This window comes from Orcinus orca, chromosome 7, assembly GCF_937001465.1.
Source record: "Orcinus orca chromosome 7, mOrcOrc1.1, whole genome shotgun sequence".
NCBI classification, from domain to species: domain Eukaryota; kingdom Metazoa; phylum Chordata; class Mammalia; order Artiodactyla; family Delphinidae; genus Orcinus; species Orcinus orca.
In genome coordinates, this window is record NC_064565.1 from 115,822,839 (window position 1) to 115,841,913 (window position 19,075).

The 19,075-nt window shown below is 53.1% G+C and overlaps 1 protein-coding gene across 14 annotated transcripts in view; it reads left to right on the plus strand.

Annotated features, from left to right (window-relative positions):
- The window catches only part of AGAP1 (ArfGAP with GTPase domain, ankyrin repeat and PH domain 1), a 550,828-nt gene that overhangs the window by 150,230 nt on the left and 381,523 nt on the right, over window positions 1-19,075 (plus strand). For 8 of the 14 annotated variants that reach the window (XM_033424619.2, XM_033424624.2, XM_033424637.2 and 5 more), the window contains exon 1: window positions 16-1,000. The exons of the other annotated variants lie outside the window; for them this stretch is intronic. In XM_033424619.2, coding sequence (XP_033280510.1) covers window positions 31-1,000 — 970 coding nt within the window. In that variant the 5' untranslated portion in view covers window positions 16-30. Of the gene's footprint in view, window positions 1-15; window positions 1,001-19,075 lie in introns of those variants that run through there. 14 annotated transcript variants of the gene reach the window in all.

Below are 19,075 nucleotides of genomic sequence, written 5' to 3' on the forward strand. Positions count from 1 at the left end.
GGCGGCGCAGCGGCCGCGGTCCCGGGAGACATGTACCTGCTGGACGACAGCGGCGAACCCGCGTCTCCGCCCGCGGACGCGATGCCGCGCGGGACACCCCCCAAGAAGACCGTCTACCGCATCTCCGTGACCATGGTCAGGAAGGAGCATCTAGGCGCGCCGGGCCCCGGCGGCCCCGACCCGCGCCCGGCCCGGAGGCCCCGGCCCGCGCGCTCCCCGGAAGCGCCCGGGCGGCTAGTGGAGGAGGCGGAGGAGGTGGCGTGCGCTGAGGACCCCGAGGGACGCCGGCCTCGCGCCTGGGACTTCCGCACCTTCCGCACCCGCAGCACTGGGCAGCTGGAGCTCGGGCGGCTCCGGCCGTGCGCACGCGGCCCGGAGCACGCGGCCCTGGCCGGCAGCCCCCCGGCAGTGGAGGAGGGGACCGGCTCGCCCGCTCCCGGCAGTCCCGACGTGGAGGGGGCTCGAGCCGCGCCCTTGCGGCGCAGCCTCAGCTTCAGGCACTGGAGCGGGCCCGAGGCGCCGCGGGGCCGGGCCCTGGGACGCGGGAGGCGCCACAGCAGCTCCGGGAGCCTGGCCTGGGCTCCGGGCGGCGAGGCCGTGGCCGACCCCGGGGCCGCCCTGGAGCCCGCGGCCTCCGGGCAGCCCGCCTCGGAGAAGCGCAACACCCTGGACGTGGGCGAGGTGCTCAGCAAGAACGACGCGCTCTCGGACCTGGAGCGCTGGGAGCGCAGCAAGAGCAAGAACCGCACGCTGGACAACAGCGACCTGCAGCGGCTGGAGCGCGCGCGGGCGGCGGCCGCGGGCTCCGGCGCGGCGTTGGAGCACAGGCTGCTGCGCTTCTTCAGTGGTATCTTCGCGCGCAGGGACGGCGCGACCGGCGGCGGTCCCTCCCCGCGGAGCGGCGCCTCGCGGCCGCGCGGCTACTTCAGCAGCCTGCGGCGGACCCCGGCCGACGCGCACTCGTCCAGCGCCGAGAGCATCGACGGGTCCCCGCGCAGAGGTGGGCAGCGCGGCCGGGCAGGGGAGGGCAGTGGTGGGAACCGGCCGGGGGCCCCGCAGCGGCCTGCCTGGCAGAACACGCCGGGACTTGGGAACGGCTAAAGGACCTGCCCTCAGCAGCCGGCGAGTGGCCGTGCTGGAAGAGAACTCCGGTACTGCGGTTTTTCCCCAGTCATACCGCAGCTCTGGAAGTTCTTGACTGCCCCTGCTCCCAACTGCGTGTGTTGGTGCCTTTCAGGGTCTGTCACTTTAGCCACTGTGAGCCCGTCTAGGGAGACATCACCTTGCCAAGCGGTGCCTTTCTCCCGCAGATGCTGGCGCAGCCAGTTCTCCATAAGCGGGCCCGTGAGCTCGTGCTGCACCGTGCTCTTGCCGGCTGGGATACCTGTGGGCTGCAGCAGGGAGCTGGGGCTTGGTCCCGGAAGCCGCCACGCAGGTGGTGCTGCGTGGCCAGGAGAGGAGGTGTTCATCTTGGTTAATTTCTATCTCACTGTAGGCACTACCATCTGTGAGTGGTGTGATGTGTCCTCGCTGCTTTGGCAGCTCTCACCCTTTGGTAGAGAGGGTTCACTCCAGTGGTCAGAGACGGGTCTCTGCCCACAGCCTTCCTGCCAAGTGGCATCATATGGTGAGAGCTCGTCTGGGCCAGGACTCTTGTTTCCTAGGAATGTATTAGAGCACACGGGCAGGGAAAACCACAGCCCCACGCTGATCCTGAAATCTCCGTTCTCTACTCTGCTCAGTTCTCTGGACCTCCAACAGGGAAGGTTCTGGAGGCAGATGTGGTAACCCTCTCTTGCAAGTATCAGCTGACCTTCTGGTAGTTGTTTGGGGGTCAGAATCCTCCAGAAACAGCACAACTCTCTACGTGCTGCCTGGGCATCGCCCTAAAGAGGCTGGGGGCAGGGTGTTAGGCTAGGTTGTTGCGTCCTTCTCATGGGGAGGGGTGTGAGGGGGATGCCTAAGAATATTGTCCCCTGGGCATTTCATCACAGAAAAATCACTAGTAACGATCCTTCTGCTAATTACCAGAACCCTGCTTCTGATAGGGATGGAGATAGTTGAAGCACTGCAATGTGGGCTTTTCATCAGAGCTTTTCAGCGGCTGACCCACCAGCCCCGGAGAGCGTATTCCTCCTTAGCGGACTTCACAGGTTAGCTGACTGCCGAGGGCGTATATTAAAACCAGCCAATACAAAGAAACCACTGCCCTCACTGAAGTTACTTTTAAGGTAAACTGAAGACAGATGATGTCATGTTCTAATACACTCCCTTTGAGCCTCAGGATATGATAGAAAATATCTGAAACCAAGCAGTCAGATGTGCAAGTAGTGTTAAAGTCTGAAGTTTTTCATCAGGGAGGCTCTATAGCATCAAGTTACCTGTTGTCGGGCTTGCACTAGTTTAACTTGCGGCACACGTCTTTTGTTTTAACCTGCCTTGGAATACTGTAGAAAGCACCGTGTTTGACTCCAACCATGATCTCAACCCCTTCCCGCGTGCCCTTAAAATATTAAAAAATGATGTGAGTTGTTTTGTTGAGACACTTGGTTTGTACGGAGCTACCACTGCCATCACCTGTGTTCGGTGGAAGTTCAGACGCGCAGGCAGCTGGTTCTTCCTCTAATGGCAGGCTTGCATCTTTGTTCTCAGGGGCTTTGTAGAAAATAGTCATTAGCTGCCTGGGTTGGGGGGGGGAGGGGGACCTCAGCAGGAGGAAGAGGGGGACCTCAGCAGGAGGGGGAGGGGGACCTCAGCATGACGGGGAGGGAACCGGCCCAGACAGCACTTAGAATGTGTTTCATTGTGGTGACTGTTGATACAAGTTAAAAGCTTTGGAGTTTGGGTGTTTCCTTTCCTGTCAAACGGATTGATAGTAGATTTGGAGTAGTAAAGGTGTGAAGTGTATGGGAATTTTTCCCTCTAGGGCTGTACAAGATAATAACAAGAGTAATAATTAAAATAATGCTCGGTTGCTTTGTCCCTGTGGCCATTCCTTTTCAGGGTGGAATTACTTTCATCTGAGAATAACAGCATTGTGGGTTGTGTAGAAAAACCAAATGTTTGTGAACTAGGTTACAGAACACACAGTTGGAACTCTAGGGCCTTACTTCGAAGTTCTAGGTACTCACAAAACTACCTCCTTCACCTGCCTTTGGCTAAAATACCTGAAATGTAAGCGTTCTCAGGATTTTTGTAAGGCCTGTATCTATTACAAGTAAAAGGTGCACCCCACAGCTTTTGGGTCTTCTCATTTTTATCATACTTCTCTACTTTTTGTATATTTGACACAGATTATGCAAATTTTAGCTGCTATTTAAATGAAGTTTTGAATTTAGGGTAGAATTCTCTCGGGTAACATTCAGATGCAGTGGAACCCAGGCTCAATCTCCCTGTGAATGTCCACAGAGCGAAGGTCCCCAGAGCCTTAAACCGTGGGGCCAGGTGGATTTGCAGGACTTAGAAAATTTGGATTTTAGGAAGGTAACGTGGTGTGTGTGACAGAACACTGGCCGTGAGGTCGGGCAGCACCCTGTAATCAGACACTAGCAAAATGCAGCAAAGCCGGAGATATTCACACTCGGTATGATAAATGTGCTTTGCCACCACGAGGCTGCTAAACATTTGCGAACAAAGCTTCCATTTTCAGACCTGTTTGGATTTCAGAGTTACGGGTAAGCCGCTGCAGACCTGTAATGTGAGATATATATATATATATATATATATTAGGAGGAGCGGTCGCTAGTTTTAAATCTCAGCCACTTTGTATCAAAATTTGACATCCTTCAAGTATAAAGGACCTTAGAGAAGATTTGTCATCAGGCAAATTTTCCTTTTGTTACACTCTTTCAGCTGTTAAAAGTTTGAATTGACTATAGGAAAATAACTTTAAAAGACTACCGAATGAATTATCATTATTTACTTGGCCTCTCAGAGTTAATTTGCTTAGGCAAGGTACCTTTGCAAGACGGTTAGAGTCTTATTTTAAGAACGCACACAGGCTCACACATCCCATAGCTGTGGTTTTCTTATAATCTGAATTCAAGGCATTAGGATGAAAGAATTAAAAGCTCCTGGATGACTCTCTCGTACCTTTTAATCCCTATTGGTCTGTTGAGGCTCTTCCTCTTTCTCCCGCCACCGTGACATGTAACAGTCGCCTCCCAGGTTCCAGGGTGGCTCCTCCCTGTCAGCTTTGGAACTATCAATATCAGGGAGCCCTAGAGCATTTCAGAGAGTCCTTATGTCAGATCAAGGGCAGTTTCCTGTTATCTGATATGCGTGTATTAGGGCAGAGTCTGTTGACACAACTATCATGTAATACAGCGAAAGATCGCGTCATAAATGATTTATTCCACTGTAGGGTGTCGCTCTCTGGCGAGGGCCCTCTGCATCCCGGCCAGCCTGCTGATGGATGAAACCAGCTGCCGACATCCTTGGAACCAGCTGCCGGCAGTGCCAGTCTAGGGCCGCACGTGTGTTCAGGGTGTTCTATTGCTGTCTGGGAGGATTGATTACAGCAATAAATTCATTGATAGCCCAGACTGAGGTTAGCTCTTTAAATGACTAATTTACAGCTGATTTTTGACAGCACATTTTGATGAGTGGCTTTGTTCTTTAATTTTTGATTCCGTTGATTTGTATCACTCAATTTGTGTAGGGTGATAGACTGTTTTATAGTAAAAATAAAAACTTTCAGGAAGAGGAGAAGCAACAGTGAAATGAAATGACTGAAATAACTTGATGGATTTTTATCTTTGAACTTGATTTGTTGCTAAGACAGGGTTTTAAAGAAAGGATGTAACTGAAAGTTTTTCATTTGAGACAGTTTGAACCAATTACATACTCAGTGTTTTGAAATTCACTTGTGTGTGTTGGGTTTTTTTGTTTGTTTTGTCTTGTTTTTATTTTTGAATAAATGACTCTAGGTAGCAATTTAGGAAAATCCGCATCGTTTTAGTCGTAAGGTTGAATAGTTTTCCTGGAGTTGGAGCAGCCCATTGGGGTACGGACAGAGCTGCACTGCTCAGCCAGAGACCCTCGAAGTAGGCACTGGAGGCTTAGGCTGTGTCTTGCCACATGTATTTTCTTGAGCTGGAGCCCACATTACAGCATAGTCACCTATTAGCATCTTTCGTGATCTGGGCTTGGCTGGGCTTGGAATATCCTGCCCCCAAAGGGATGTTCAAAAGTGCATCCGCTAAAGAAATCCTCCAGTTTTAACATGGATCCACTGCAGCCATCTGGTCGGTTATACAATCAAGTACTTCTGTTTGGAAGAATAAGACCCAACTGTAAAGCACTGGTACCACTTTTTGTATTTTCAGTCTTTTTGTTGTTCTCTTGCATTAACAAACATTTGAGTTTCTGTGGTGTAATCTGCAGTGGAGCAGAGAGCTAGGGCTTACTAGGGCACAGTTCCCGACTTCCAAGGTCGGTAGCCTGTTGGGGGAGATGGAGAGTTTCCTGTGAGTCACACTTTCATGGGATACTTAGGGGAAGGTATGACTGTTTCTCCATCTGAGCACTAATCCTAATGTGTAACAGTAACCTTGTTTGCACGTCTGCCAATTCTAATAGTCAATGAGTCCCTCCTGGGCGTCCTATTCCTCTTTCTTTTGTAGAATTAAGAGCACTGTGCTTGGCACGTAGACTTGTAATAGGTGTTTATGGGAGGAACTGAGAGGACTGTGGGGGGGGACACAAAAAGGGGAGCAAATGTCCTTGAAGAGGGGAAGGAGTGAATGAAGGCCTCACAGAGAGGTAAAATGATTTGGGTCTTGCAGGATCAGTAGGAGTTTACCAGGTAGAAAAGAGGAGATTCTCCACCAGCAAGTTGGTTGGGATTTCTATAGTTAACTCCTAAAAAAATTATTCGTGTTCACCAGATCTATATGACTGATGCCACTGTCAGCCATTAAAAAGGATGTTATGGTTTTCAGGAGGTTTGTTTTTTTTTTTAACGTTTTTTGGCATGAGGTTTTTGTTTATCATGGGAAATTGCCTTTAGGCTATTGTTATTTTCTGTAATTTGAAAAATTATATTTATTTAAAATGCTGACAGTGAGTAAAAGAAAACGTTTTTATTAGGGCAACGATTGAGATAAAGTATGTACAGCTGCAAGCTGCAGTTATATCCCAGGTGATGAACAGAATTGGTATTAAGGTCAACAGATTAGCAAAAGGAAGGGAGGTTATTGTCTTTGCATCATTTTGAGAGAAAGTACCATCTGCCCACCATCGTTTTCGGTCTAGGTTTTGTTCAGCTCAGATTAGAGTCCAGTGTGGTGTGGTGATGATATTTACTTGTTTGTAGGTTACAGCCTCAGGCATTCTGTTTCTCATACATTTCCACTGAGGTGGGCATTCACATTTGTTAGTTTTCTTTTCTCCTGTTCATTTACTTAAGACAAACCTGTAGATGCTCCGGTAATTTAAAAAATCTTAGCACACATCTATTCATTTGGCTGGTTTTAATTCAAAGATGCATCTTGACCCTTTGTTTTCTCATAGTCTCGTTAATTTCATTTTCACGTTGGTTTTCAATTCCAACATCACTCATGGATCTGAAGATTCAGAAAGCTTACAAAGAAATCAGCTTCATAGATTGGAGGATGGGAATCTCTGTTCCCTCCTTCATTACCAGGGTGTACCAGCCAGAGGCTTGGGAAAGGATCATTTGGCTTCTCCTTATCTAACAAATGAAGATAATTTGAAGAGGTACACTTCATTTGGTGGGAGTGAAAGGGAAAAAGAGGGTTACTTTCTTTTCTTTTTTTTTTTTTTTTTTGTGGTACGCGGGCCTCTCACTGCTGTGGCCTCTCCCGTTGTGGAGCACAGGCTCCGGACGCGCAGGCTCAGCGGCCATGGCTCACGGGCCCAGCCGCTCCGCGGCATGTGGGATCTTCCCGGACCGGGGCACGAACCCGTGTCCCCTGCATCGGCAGGCGGACTCTCAACCACTGCGCCACCAGGGAAGCCCGGGTTACTTTCTTATATTGTCCTTTGTTGAGAATAGTTACGAAGCACTGGGTCTGTGTCAGGTGTGTTCGTCAGGTGCAAGGTTTCGCCTGACTTAGCGTGTGCCCTTCCTTTGGTCGACACTTAGGACCACTCCCTTTATTTCGAGGGCTGCCTTTGGGTACCAGTGGAATACAAATGCATGTGTGCGTGGATACTCATCTGTTTGAGATGCTTGTCAAAGGGCAGCTGTGTTCCCTCTGGCCCCTGTGCCTGTCATCGCAAGGAGTTCTTTCAGCTGTGCTGCTGACCGTCAGACACTTGAGAATTGACCTGGTGAACAATGCCCCCAGGCTCTCTGACGCAGCTCCTGCCCTCCCTCGTTCTCACACAGACCAGAGTTACTCACATGCCACTTCTTCAGCTGATGGGGGTGGGGTCGGGATGTCGCGTGTTGATCCATCTTGTACCTTCCTGCTCCGATTAGCAAGGGCTCTAAAACAATGGAAAAACCAGTTGGCCTGTGCACTGTGTGTAACAAGACTTGGGACTTAGGGATGCACACCTGTAACTTGCTTTCCTGCAACTTAAGTCCCGCTCCCTTAGGCCCTGGCCCGGTCACTGGTGGAGGGGTGGACCCAGCAAGGCAGGCTGTCTCCGTGGTGCCCACCGCTCATCCACAGCTCCCAGATACCTGAATATCTTATTTTTCAGGTTATTTTACTTGCCAGACTAGAATGCCAACCTTCTGAGAATCTGGCCTCTCTTGCATTTAACAGAAGATGCCTAATCTACTTGCCGGATCTGGCTCCTGGAAGACTCTGGAAGCCAAGTTCATTTGAAGACACTTGGGGAATTTTAATTTGCAAGGGAAGCCTGGGAGCACGGAGACTTGTCTCCCGGTTTTTGAGGAGCAGCCATAAGAAGGACGCAGTAGTCAGCACTGAGAGTGCAATGCCTTAGGACCAGGTTGACTCAGAACTAGGTAGGCAGGCATTTCCCACAAGCCAGCTCTCACCTGAGGGGTGGGCCGCTTCCCTGTGTGAAGTGTTCCCGGTCACAGGAGGCTTCCAAGCACAGGCTAGTCAGGGAATGTTGGAAGGGGTCCCGTGTTCGTTGTCTGGGGCTTAGAATTGGTGGTCTTCAAGTCCCATATTAGTTTTTAAGGTCAAGAGTCCTTTCAGGATCTAGGATTTTGATGATTTTTGTACCTGGTCTCTCAGGAAGCAGCTTTCTCCCAAACGTACAGGAAGAGAGGTAGATTTGTCTGTAATTTCCTTGTACTGATCTCCTGCCTGCTCCCCGGTCCCCCCTGGCCCCCCAGACCTGGCTGTACCTGTGCCTGCTGCTTTATTCTGCTGGCTAACCTGGGACTTAGGGGAAATGATCTGTCCCATCCCGCCTGCCCCATGGCCACTCCGCAGCTGCCACAGCACAGCTTGTGCTTCGTGGGCTCACGTCGGGCCATCAAGCCCCTCGTGGTACTGAAGCCTTTTGTCCTTCTGCCTTCAAGGTGGTGGGTGATGTCCCGGCGTGATCTTAATCTGATTCTCTCAAAGCCTGTACTTCTTTCTTTTTTGCTTTCTCTTAGTGTTCTTGCCTTGAAAACTGATTTCAGGTATGTGAGTAAGTCGATGATGGTGGCAGGAAGGAATGTTCTGTTTATCGTGGGAGACTTTTTTTAAGTTGCCACGTGGAGAAGGCGCGGCGTCCAGAGTCAGTGGAATAGGTTTGGTCTTGGCCGCAAACTTGGGCTCAAGGTGCCCAGAGAAGTCATTTCATTGCCCTGAGCCCCATCTGCCTCATTATTTAAGAAGGTGTTTAGAATCCCGGGGGCTGATTCTCAGGAAGGCCAGAATGAATAGCTTTGCTTTAGAATGATTGCCTGTAGTGTGTTTTACAAAAGACCCAAAGACAGAACATATGAACTACGTGGATATGCTAGGATTTACGGTTGCTCTCACATGTAAGCTGGCCCAGGTGGGGCAAATGCGTTTCCAAAGCCACAAGTATGAATTAACCTTGTGTTTTGTTTTCACTACTTCACCCTGTATTTTCTAATTATTTCCCGGTTAACTCCTTCTTTTTAAATTGTTGACCATCATACCTTCAGTTTATAAGTGGGAGAGCACAGTGGTCTCCCCCCCCCCCCCCGGGCTTAATCTTTTTTCCCCTCTTGATTCCTGTAACCAGAAGAGTTAACTCCATTAGTAGTATGTGGATTCATTTCATTCCTGATCCGAGCCAAATATGTGTTTATTTCCACGAGCTATTCCGAGCGCTGCGTCCTCAACCTGCCTTTCGTGATCCCTGCTTGTGCTTTCCTCCTGGCAAGTGTGTTGCCTGAAAACCAGAGTTGTCTGCATCCCTAGAGGAAGCCGTCTTCCTATTTTACTGAACAGTGATTGATCCTCCTCTTGGCAGTGACTTACAGCCTTCAGAGTGACAGGCACTGATGCCGCATGTTGTTTGTTCAGTGGGGTGGAGTGTAACCAAGATCGTTTGGAGCATTCCATATTATCTTCAGATACTCACGTTTTCCAACACCGTGATAGAGATGGTGTCTTTGGACCCGTGTTGCTGTCAAGCTGATATTTCCACTCTTGTACATCGAGTACTGCTGCTTTGGATGAGAGCACTGTGGCTCGGCAGTGTAAGATCGTGTCATAAAACCTGTTCATCATTCGTGCCAGCAGGTAACCCTGGTGAGAGGCACTTGGTGTTCACATGGGAGAGGTCAGAATGCAGGGAGCTGGGCCCGTGATGGGGCTTCCTCTTGGGACGCACCCCCCCGACCCCCACCCCGCCCCGAGACTGAAGAGTGCTAATTCAGTGTACACTCATGGAAGATTGAGAAAATCTGCCTTGTTGTTGGAAAGAGGCTCAGATGTGAAGACACGGGGCAGCTTGGGGCAGGCTGTGAGGCTCTGATCTAGCAGTGGGAGGCGTGTTGGGCCTGAACCCAGTGAAGGTGGGATGGAGTGAGGGTCTGCATGTGTACAGGTGTCTCGAGGGTCAAAGGCATGGTAGCCCTTTCTGGAAGCTGCGACCTGGGATGTACCCTCCGGGATGTCCATGTGGCCCTTGATGTGTGACGCCCCCAGGCCTGTCCTCTGGCTCTCTGCGTGCCGGTGAAAGGGGACCCAGGTGGCCTCCTGAGGTGGGAAGCCTGGCCTTTCCTGGGGCCTTGTCTCTGCCCGGGAGCAGGTGACATCCATTTGGCCTGCTTCCGATGTGTGCAACGCATCTTCAAGTAGCATCCCAGCCCGAGTCTCCGTGGCTGGAGCTTCACCCTGTCTGGAGTGTTTGCTCTGACAGTTCTTCTGCAGATTGTCCTGTTCAGGCCGCATCAGGAAAAGCTCGTGGCCTGGTGGGAAGAGCGACTGTGGGCCCCCAGAAGCTCTGCTCGGAATTACCCTCCTAGCACCTGCTGGACCACCCCGGGCGGGCTTTCCCATCTGTGCGCCTGGGGCTGGCTCCGGGCCGCGGGCACCAGATGAGATGACCCGTGTCCGGGGGCTACTGTCCCGTTCCGTTTTACCTGGTCAAGATGCTCACCTCTTTGAGAATTTTCGTCCCTTTTTCACCCACCACGACTCTCCTGTGTTCCTCCCCGGGAGTAGAATGCGTGCACGGCAGCGGAAGGGAGTTATTTCAAGCCTGGTGCTTTTGTCCTCAGCTCAGTTCCGCCCCACTTGAGTTAACTGCCTTGTGCCTCCACTTTTCGCAAGACAGCCAGACACATGCAGAGCCACTTGGGAGGGAGCTTGTCTCTGTACAGAGCTTTTAGCTTTGCCCCCGTCCATCCTTAAACTGAGATCTCAGGTTTATGAGTAAATGTTGAATTCTGTATAGCACCTAGAAATGTAACACAGTTATCGTAATTTTTACATTTGCCATTAACATCGACCAGCGCCTAGAGAATACCACGCCCTACAGCTCTGGTGGGTTATTGACTTTTAGGAGTAGATCGTTAACAGAGGAATCGGTTCAGAATTAGAGTATCGGGGAAATGTATTGTTTTCCACCGACGTATACATCACGTCGCGTCTGGCAGAGGATCTGAGAGCCTGCGTATTTTATACCGTGATGCTACTCAGCTATTTTTTGTTTGCTTGTGTTTTCGTACCGGGATAGTAATAGGTGTGTTGTGAAGCCCTTTCAAGCTGGTCACGGGGCACGTGCGGCTTGTTGGCTGAGAACGAGGCCTCTGGAGCCAGACGCCTGGTTTTGCCGTTTTGTGGCTGTGTGTCCTTGAGCGTCTTCTCTAAGCTCTCTGTGCCTCGGTTTCCTCGTCTGGAAAATAGGGATTGATAACAGCACTGGACCTGGGCTGGTGGTGAGGGGCGAGGGTGAGTGTGTGCCACCCTGCGGGCTCAGGGCAGCAGGGGCACCACGTGTGGCCTGCTTGGGGATGCCCCGCCCCGCCAATGACAGGAACTGTTCCGGAAGGAGGTGCTGCCACCCTGGCCAGCGGGGAGAGCTGGGTGCTGTGTATGTGAGAAATCTTACTCTCCTTTAAAATGAAAAATACTTTCTTCTGTTTAAGGTGGCATGGGTAAAAAATAATGACCCCTTGGGAAGAGGATACGATTTGGGGTTCCATTGATTTTTTTTGTTTCGTTTTGTTTTGTTTGAAATGTACTTGCCTCTTTCATCTCTCCGAAATACATATTTTTAAAATGTTGCTTAAAATTTCTTATTTACTTTGTTTAATATTCATACATTATCCAAATATACGTTTTATAAATTACAAAATAATAAATTTAGTATTTAATATTTAAATTAGTTAAAAAATTTTGAAATTAGCAAGTAATTTATTAGGTAGGCCAAGAAGCTGGGATTGAGAGATGCCCATGCTGAGGCCTGCACTCCACTTATACCCCTTTGCGGAGGATGCCTGCATACGTACAACACCTACAGGAGGTTTGGACACAGCCCCTGACCGACAGATTCAAATGCCACTTCTAAATTATGACTCAGAAGAAAGCTTTCCACATGACCTCCTTCCCCAGTTCCCCGTCCCGTCCGTCCTGATGAATCCCACGACATTATTATTTATGGGGTTGTCCCTGAGACCTGCTGGTTAAAGGTCAGGTAGATAGGGGCTGTAACAGCCTCTGTCCAGGGAAGCAGGGAAGGGATGAACCCCAGCTCTGAACGTGCGCACTGTTCTCGGCAGAAGAATCCAGGTATTTGCTGTCAAACAAGTGTGCATTTCGGAGGCAGTTAGTTTTCCACACGGCAGGAGATTTTCGTGGCATTTTCCCTTTTCTTTAAAGTCTTTAGAGAGAGATCCATCCCTGGGAAGGAGATTGAGTCCTCAGGTTCCATCAGGACAGGTCGCCCTTTCAGTCTGGGCTTCCTGGGTGGCAGGTGTTAACCAGCACCTTTTATGCCCAGGAATTTCGTCCCCGTGGCCCCTGAAGCCTGACTTTTATTTGTAGCAGGCGTGCCTTTGGGGTGATGATATGATTTGTGCGTCTAACGCCAAGCAAATCCTAGAAAGGCCCTTCACCTTAGATACCAGCTGACGCTCCATTTCAGGTGAGTTTCCAAAGTTAGATGTACTTGGTGCATGTCAGTTACAATTTGATAAAACTTGAAGATAAAATCCCTGTATACGTGGCAACCAGCCTTTGAAACTCAAATTGTTTGTTTAGATGACCTATCAGCTCTTCAGTTCTTCTGTTTCCAAAATAAACAGGAATGGTCCCTTCCTTCACAGAGCATGGCCAGAGATTCATCTGGGATATTAACAGATTTGAGGGAGGGCAGGAGTTCAGCATTCAGCATCTCTTGAGGGGAAGCTCACGTGCCCAGGAGTTTAGGCTCTCTGTGGTAGAAGGTTGTCCCCTGGATCTCTCCTCTGACCTCTGTCCTGGGACAGTCAGGTGTGGGCTGTGTCCCGTCCTCCGGGTCTGTGGTCGGTCGCGGTGTCTGTAGGAGGTTTCAGGTGTCGGGTCGCAGAGTGCCTGTTGCGGTGTGAGGTCCTGGGTGTGCGGCGGGCGGGGCGGGGGGGGGAGCGCTTTGCCCGTCCCAGAGGCGTCCCTTCATTCTCCAGCTCTAGGGGTCAGCGAGGCCCCAACAGCTCAGTTGCCGTTCGCATCGCCGGCCCCTCTGCTTCAAACACAAGTCTGGACTCTTCTGCCGCTCCCGGGGCCCTCGGCGTGCCCTGCAGATGCAGGCTGCTCTCAGGAGGATCAGCTCGCAGCACCTCACGCCCCGGGCCCTGCGAGGGTCTGTTGTGTCGTTTCTGGTTTCGGGTGAATTGGAATCTCTCCTTATGTTGAGGTTTCTGTCCTGCCTGTGTGTGATGGCCCGTGCCCGTTTTATGGCCAGGACAGGGGTCGCTGCGGCTGAAATAGAAACTGTGATTTATTTCACAGGTCGGGGCCGTCCAGTGGTGCCTGGCCTCTGGCAGTGGAGGGACCGAGCTTTGGGGTCTCGGGAGCAGCGAGGGGGACAGCGGGTCCATCCTAGATCCCCTCCCTGCCCCGCAGTCTGGAGCTCCTGCCACCAGACTGTGCTCTTTGAGGAACAGACCAATTATGCTTATTTTTAGACTGTTTTGTTGTCGTGTCACAATAAGGCAATTGAGAGTGACAGCCACACCTACGTAATGTTTTCCAGGCTGGGCCCTTTTGGGAGCGCTCGGCTTGTTCCAGAAACCGCACATCAGTAGGGCTGATGGATTATCTGTGGAGAGACCTCTGCGGAGCTGCCTGCGGAGATGGACGGGGAGGTTGAGGAGGAAGGAGCCCGTACCACCCGTCAGTCGGGGGCTCCCAGGCTCCAGCTGTTAGTTGGTCCACTTACGACCTGCGCTCAACTCTAACATCCCTGCCGCCCGGAGATGGCCCGGGGGCTGTGGGAGCTGGAATGGGAGTGGTGGGAGAAGTGAGGCTGCCTGTCCTCGCTGTCACTGCGCGCCCCGTGGGTGGCAGGGCCGGAGCTTGTTCCATTCGTAGGCTCTTAGAGACGCTGACACAGTACCGGGCGACTTCGTTAACGGGCGGGGTTCAGCGACTGCAGTGGGTCTCTGTGCAGCCCCAGAGCTTACGTTTGGGGACCACGCAGAGAGGGGCAGGCAGAGCACGTGCGCAGGTCTGTCAGCCATGGGGCAGGGATGGCGTGGGGCTGCGGTCTTGGCTTCTGCAGGTTCCCATGGTCTCAGGGCTGTTGTTCTCCTGGCCTCCCCGCTTCCATTGTCATTTATTTCCAAGGTGTGATTCCTGATGGGCCTCCATCTGGCAGGCCTGGAATGGGGATCTTCCCTACCTTGCCTCCTGCATCTCAACCCAAGTCATGAAAGGTCGGGAATGTTTCCCTGGATTCCCCTGCGGTTTCTGCCTTTCAGAGCTGAGATGGTGGTAGATTCGCGTGCAAGTGTGTGTACGTGTGTGTTCACACACCTGTGAAGCCTTGGCTGGCCGGGCTGAGGCTGATTGTGTCCAAGCAGGTGGGCAGGGAGCTCGTGGCTTGCACCCCAGGCTGGGAGTGCACTCAGGCTGGAGAGTTGGCTTTCCAGGCTGTGTTAAGCCCTTGAGGATGTTTAGTGGTGCTGACAGTGTGTTTTTTTTTGTTTTTTGCGGTACGTGGGCCTCTCACTGCTGTGGCCTCTACCGTTGCAGAGCACAGGCTCCGGACGCGCAGGCTCAGCGGCCATGGCTCACGGGCCCAGCTGCTCCGCGGCATGTGGGATCTTCCCGGACCGGGGCACGAACCTGTGTCCCCTGCATCAGCAGGCGGACTCTCAACCACTGCGCCACCAGGGAAGCACCTGACAGTGTTTTAAACAATATTTCCTCTATTTACTGTTTTCCCTGGACCGATTGTGTCTGATGGTAGAGGTATCTAACAGCTGCATACACATGTCTGATGAAGTGAGACTGTAGTTAACGCACAGGTGACTGCGAGCCCCGGGTCTCACTCCTCGCTGGTTTTCACGCAGTAGTGTCCCTCTTTTCCAGTCGCCGATGGGTCCGAAGGTGCGCCTCTTATCTCTTCCTTGGACAAGGAGGGGGACTTACTTCCTGCCCCTTGCTTGGGGCCAGTGCAGTGGCTTCCCGTTTACTGCTCAGAGGACTTCAGTACGCATTTCTGAAACAAAGGGCCCTGGAAAGTTAGAGCTGAGGGACTGTGACCCCGGCTCCACCCCACCCTTCTAGAGGTGAAAGCCCTGGCTGTTGAAAGGACAGGCCCAGGTGGGCTCCTGAGGCTTCAGACGCCCCAGCTTCCCTCCCCCTCTGCCCCGAGGCCTGGCGCTCTAGGTGACATCTAGCTGCAGAGAGGCAGAGCTCCAACTGGAGCATTTGATGTTTGCATTTGAAACTTTTTGGCACAGGTTTTAGTTTAGAAGGAAAGTAATAACCAGGAAGGGACGCGGTTTGTTCTTACTCTCTTTCTTTCTTTTTTTTTTTTTTTTGCGGTACGCGGGCCTCTCACTGCTGTGGCCTCTCCCGCTGCGGAGCACAGGCTCCGGACGCGCAGGCTCAGCGGCCATGGCTCATGGGCCCAGCCGCTCCGCGGCATGTGGAATCTTCCCGGACCAGGGCACGAACCCGCATCCCCTGCATCGGCAGGCGGGCTCTCAACCACTGCGCCACCAGGGAAGCCCTTACTTTCGTATTTTTTATTTTGTTGGCCACGCCACACAGCTTGTGGGATCTTAGTTCCCTGACCAGGGATTGAACCCACGCCCCCTGCAGTGGAAGCGCGGAGTCCTAACCACTGGACCGCCAGGGAGGTAAGTCCCCAGGCACAGTCCCTCAGCCTTTGCAGGCAGATTGTGAGACTGACACGGCCCTGCTGCCCCAGGGGCCGTGCTTGGTGGCAACCAGATGCTGGGGCTCCTCTGGCAGAGACACGGCCTCCCCATGAGGTGGACCCAAGTCAGCTTGGGTGGGTGCGCTGGTCTTGGATTTTGCTAGCTCTTGCTGTATCTTTGGATGAAGTCATTGTGTTTTTTCTTTGCTCATGATTTTTTTCCCCCTCCCGTCCAGTTTGAGGATTGGTTTTGAGAAGTCCAAATCAATGGTTTTATTTTCAGAGTTCTAAATCCAGCCATGTAAACACTTGGAGTCTGGGCCTAGGGTTTAGCGTGGATTTGTGGCTATTTCAAAAATGCCAGGAGCCTTCTTGGAAGCCGCCCACTGCTGGGTTTTCTCTGATTAAGCGGTGAGCTGGGGATCTCAGAGCTGTCCAGTGAGAGTACCAGAGCACTGGGGTGGGAGCTGTTTACTGGAAGTTTCTACCCCTCCCTCCAGATTCTGTTCCCTAGGTCAGGCAGGGCCCAGGGAAGTCTGCCCCCTTGTGAGGGACCGGGGCTCTGGGTGCTAGGTGCTGGGTGTCTTCTTTTTTGTGGGCAAGGCCAGTGTCTCTGCGGGTGGCCACTGCTCATCAAGGGAGGGTAGAGGTTGGCCCTTTTGAAAGCCTGTGCTTGCCAGTGACGTACTCCCAGAGGTGGGAAACTGTACACGTTTCCACTGCAATAAGCAAAAGTACATTTGACACGTCTTCGGAGTCTGCTTACGGCCTCGAGGTTAATGATTTGAGACGCGCCAGCATCCAGGTGGGGCTCCAGTGAGTCTGCGACTGGCTCTGATTCACCTCCTTCCGTGCCTTCCCTCACCACAGAGCAGCGCTGGGTCGAAGATGATCAGATACCCACTGTTACGGTGCATGTGACCACGGTGAGGTCTCGTGTTGGCGAGTACCGCCAAGCGGATGCCAGGAGAACCCTTGGTGAAATGTACCTCTTGCTGTGGGTTCACATCTGCAGGGGCCCCAGGGGCAGAGAGCCTGGGGGGGCTTCATGCTCTGGGGACCTGCCTCTGCCTTCCTACTCAGTGTGGCCTCCATCATGAGGGCCCCTCCACCACTGGGATGCAATGCTGGCCAAGCTTGGGAATAGCGGCTGATGATGTCCAAGGCGCTGGAAGGCAAGGCAGGGATGCAAAAGTAAATTTCCTAGGAGCAAACTACGCAGTGCATCGTGAAGCCTTCCGAAGAAATGAGTACATCACGATAGCTAGTTGGTTAGCTACTTGCAAGGTAGATCACTTTGCAAAAATTATACAGCTGTCTTGAGAGGATGTAACTAACAGTAAGTTCAGACCCCCAGCACGCACCGTGAGTGGACCTTGAATATCTGTAGAAGATGTTTTACGTAGCCAGAGCCACACACACGGGGCTTCCCGGCAGGCACCCACCTGGGCTGGGCCCCTCGTGCGCAGTACGTGTGGACGTCTCCACGGAGGTGCCCCCTGCCCCAACCCCGCCTGGGCCTCTGGCCCCTCTCCCATATCAGCACGCGGCACCCACCTTCCCTCTGCCCCTCCAGCCAGGCACCTGGCCTTCCCCTCCTGCATCTGGTCCCTCAGCGGTCCTGGGAGCGCTACCTCTCCCTCCCTTCCCTCTGCCTTCTCCCAGACCTCCACCGCCTGGGCCTGCAGAGAGCAGGAGGGAGGGGCCTCGCCGCCAGCCCTTCCCAGCGGGTCTCTCACCAGCCAGAAAGTATGACTCCTGTATCATCTTCTCACCCTTAGAGGCCAGGCGACTTCACTCCCATGAGGAGAAGACCCGCACTCTGTCCTCCACCCCAGGATCGAGCCACACTCCGTCCTGCTCCCGCCCCCGCCCTTTCCTCAGTTGCCCGCCCCCGGCCGCCTGCTCTTCCCCTGGCTGTACCCCGTCCTCCAGGCCCCAGGCTTAAATGCCAGCGCCTCCGAGCCCCCTTCCTGACTGCCTGCCCCGGACCTCCTCCCCCGTCCCTTTCCTGGGTCCCTGTACATCCTGCTGGCATCACGGGCTGGCCTTCCAGACCTGTCTGTGGACTCATTGGTCTTCTGCCCTAGACAGAGGCTTTCTGAGGGCGGGGTCAGGTTGGAGTTGGCCGAGGGCGCGCCCTGGTCCTTGGTGCTGCCCGGCTCCCGAGATGAGTGCACGGTATGCCCCGGAGTTGGCGGCTGGGTTGGGACTGGCGGGGTGCCACGAGCAGAGAGGCACCTGTGACCCAGCATGGTCGGCGGAGCGTGAGAAAATGCTCCCCAGGTCTGGCTCCGTGATCTGGGGGCCTTCCTGGTGGGCACCCCGTCACGCCCTGCGGCCGTTGCTGTTGCGTAAGGCCCTTGCTGGAGGCCAGCTCCTCAAGGAAGCAGCCTCCAGGAGGCGGGCAGCATCAGTATCCCCTGAGGCCTGTGTGCTCTTGGCGCCCACCGTGGGGGAGGTCAGGCTGCCCGGCTGCAGAGCAGTCCCCCCACGGGGTTCGGGCACCCTGAGGAGGTGGGCAGGGCAGGGACTTTGGAGCTGGGACAGTTCCCAGAGTTGTCCAGGTCAGGTAAGCGGGCCAGGCCTTTATGCCTGGTACCCGTCCGTGGTCAGCCGTCCAGGGGCTGGGTGCTTGGGTTACGATGCTCTCTTCGGCCACTGTATCAGAATCAGGAGGCAGTCAGCCACCAACACTCCCCACGGCCAGACCCCGGGGCTGCCGCCCTCCATGGTCACGTGAAGGTTTTGTCAGAAACGCTTGTTAAAAGGGCATCAGAGGACTTCCCTGGTGGTGCAGTGGTTAAGAATCCTCCTGCCAATGCAGGGGAAACGGGTTCGAGCCCTGGTCCGGGAAGATCCCACATGCCGCGGAGCAACTAAGCCCGTGCACCACAACTAGTGAGCCTGTGCTCTCGAGTCCGTGAGCCACAACTAGTGAGCCTGTGCTCTAGAGCCCTTGAGCCACAACTACTGAGCCCGTGCACCACAACTGCTGAGCCTGCACCCTAGAGCCGGCGAGCCACAACTACTGAGCCCGCGTGCCACAACTACTGAAGCCTGCGCGCCTAGAGCCTGTGCTCCGCAAGAGAAGCCACCGCAATGAGAAGCCCGCGCACCGCAACGAAGAGCAGCCCCCGCCCGCCGCAACTAGAGAAAGCCTGCGTGCAGCAACAAAGACCCAACGCAGCCAAAAATTAAAAAAAAAAAAAAGACATCAGAAGCAGTTGTACTTGCTTCTTATAGGAGGATGTAGAAATTAAATAGAAGAGTTAACTGAGAACTGATCTTACTTAGCTTTTCTTCACACGCAGAAAATTCTGTCTCTGCCGGAAATGATCCAGGT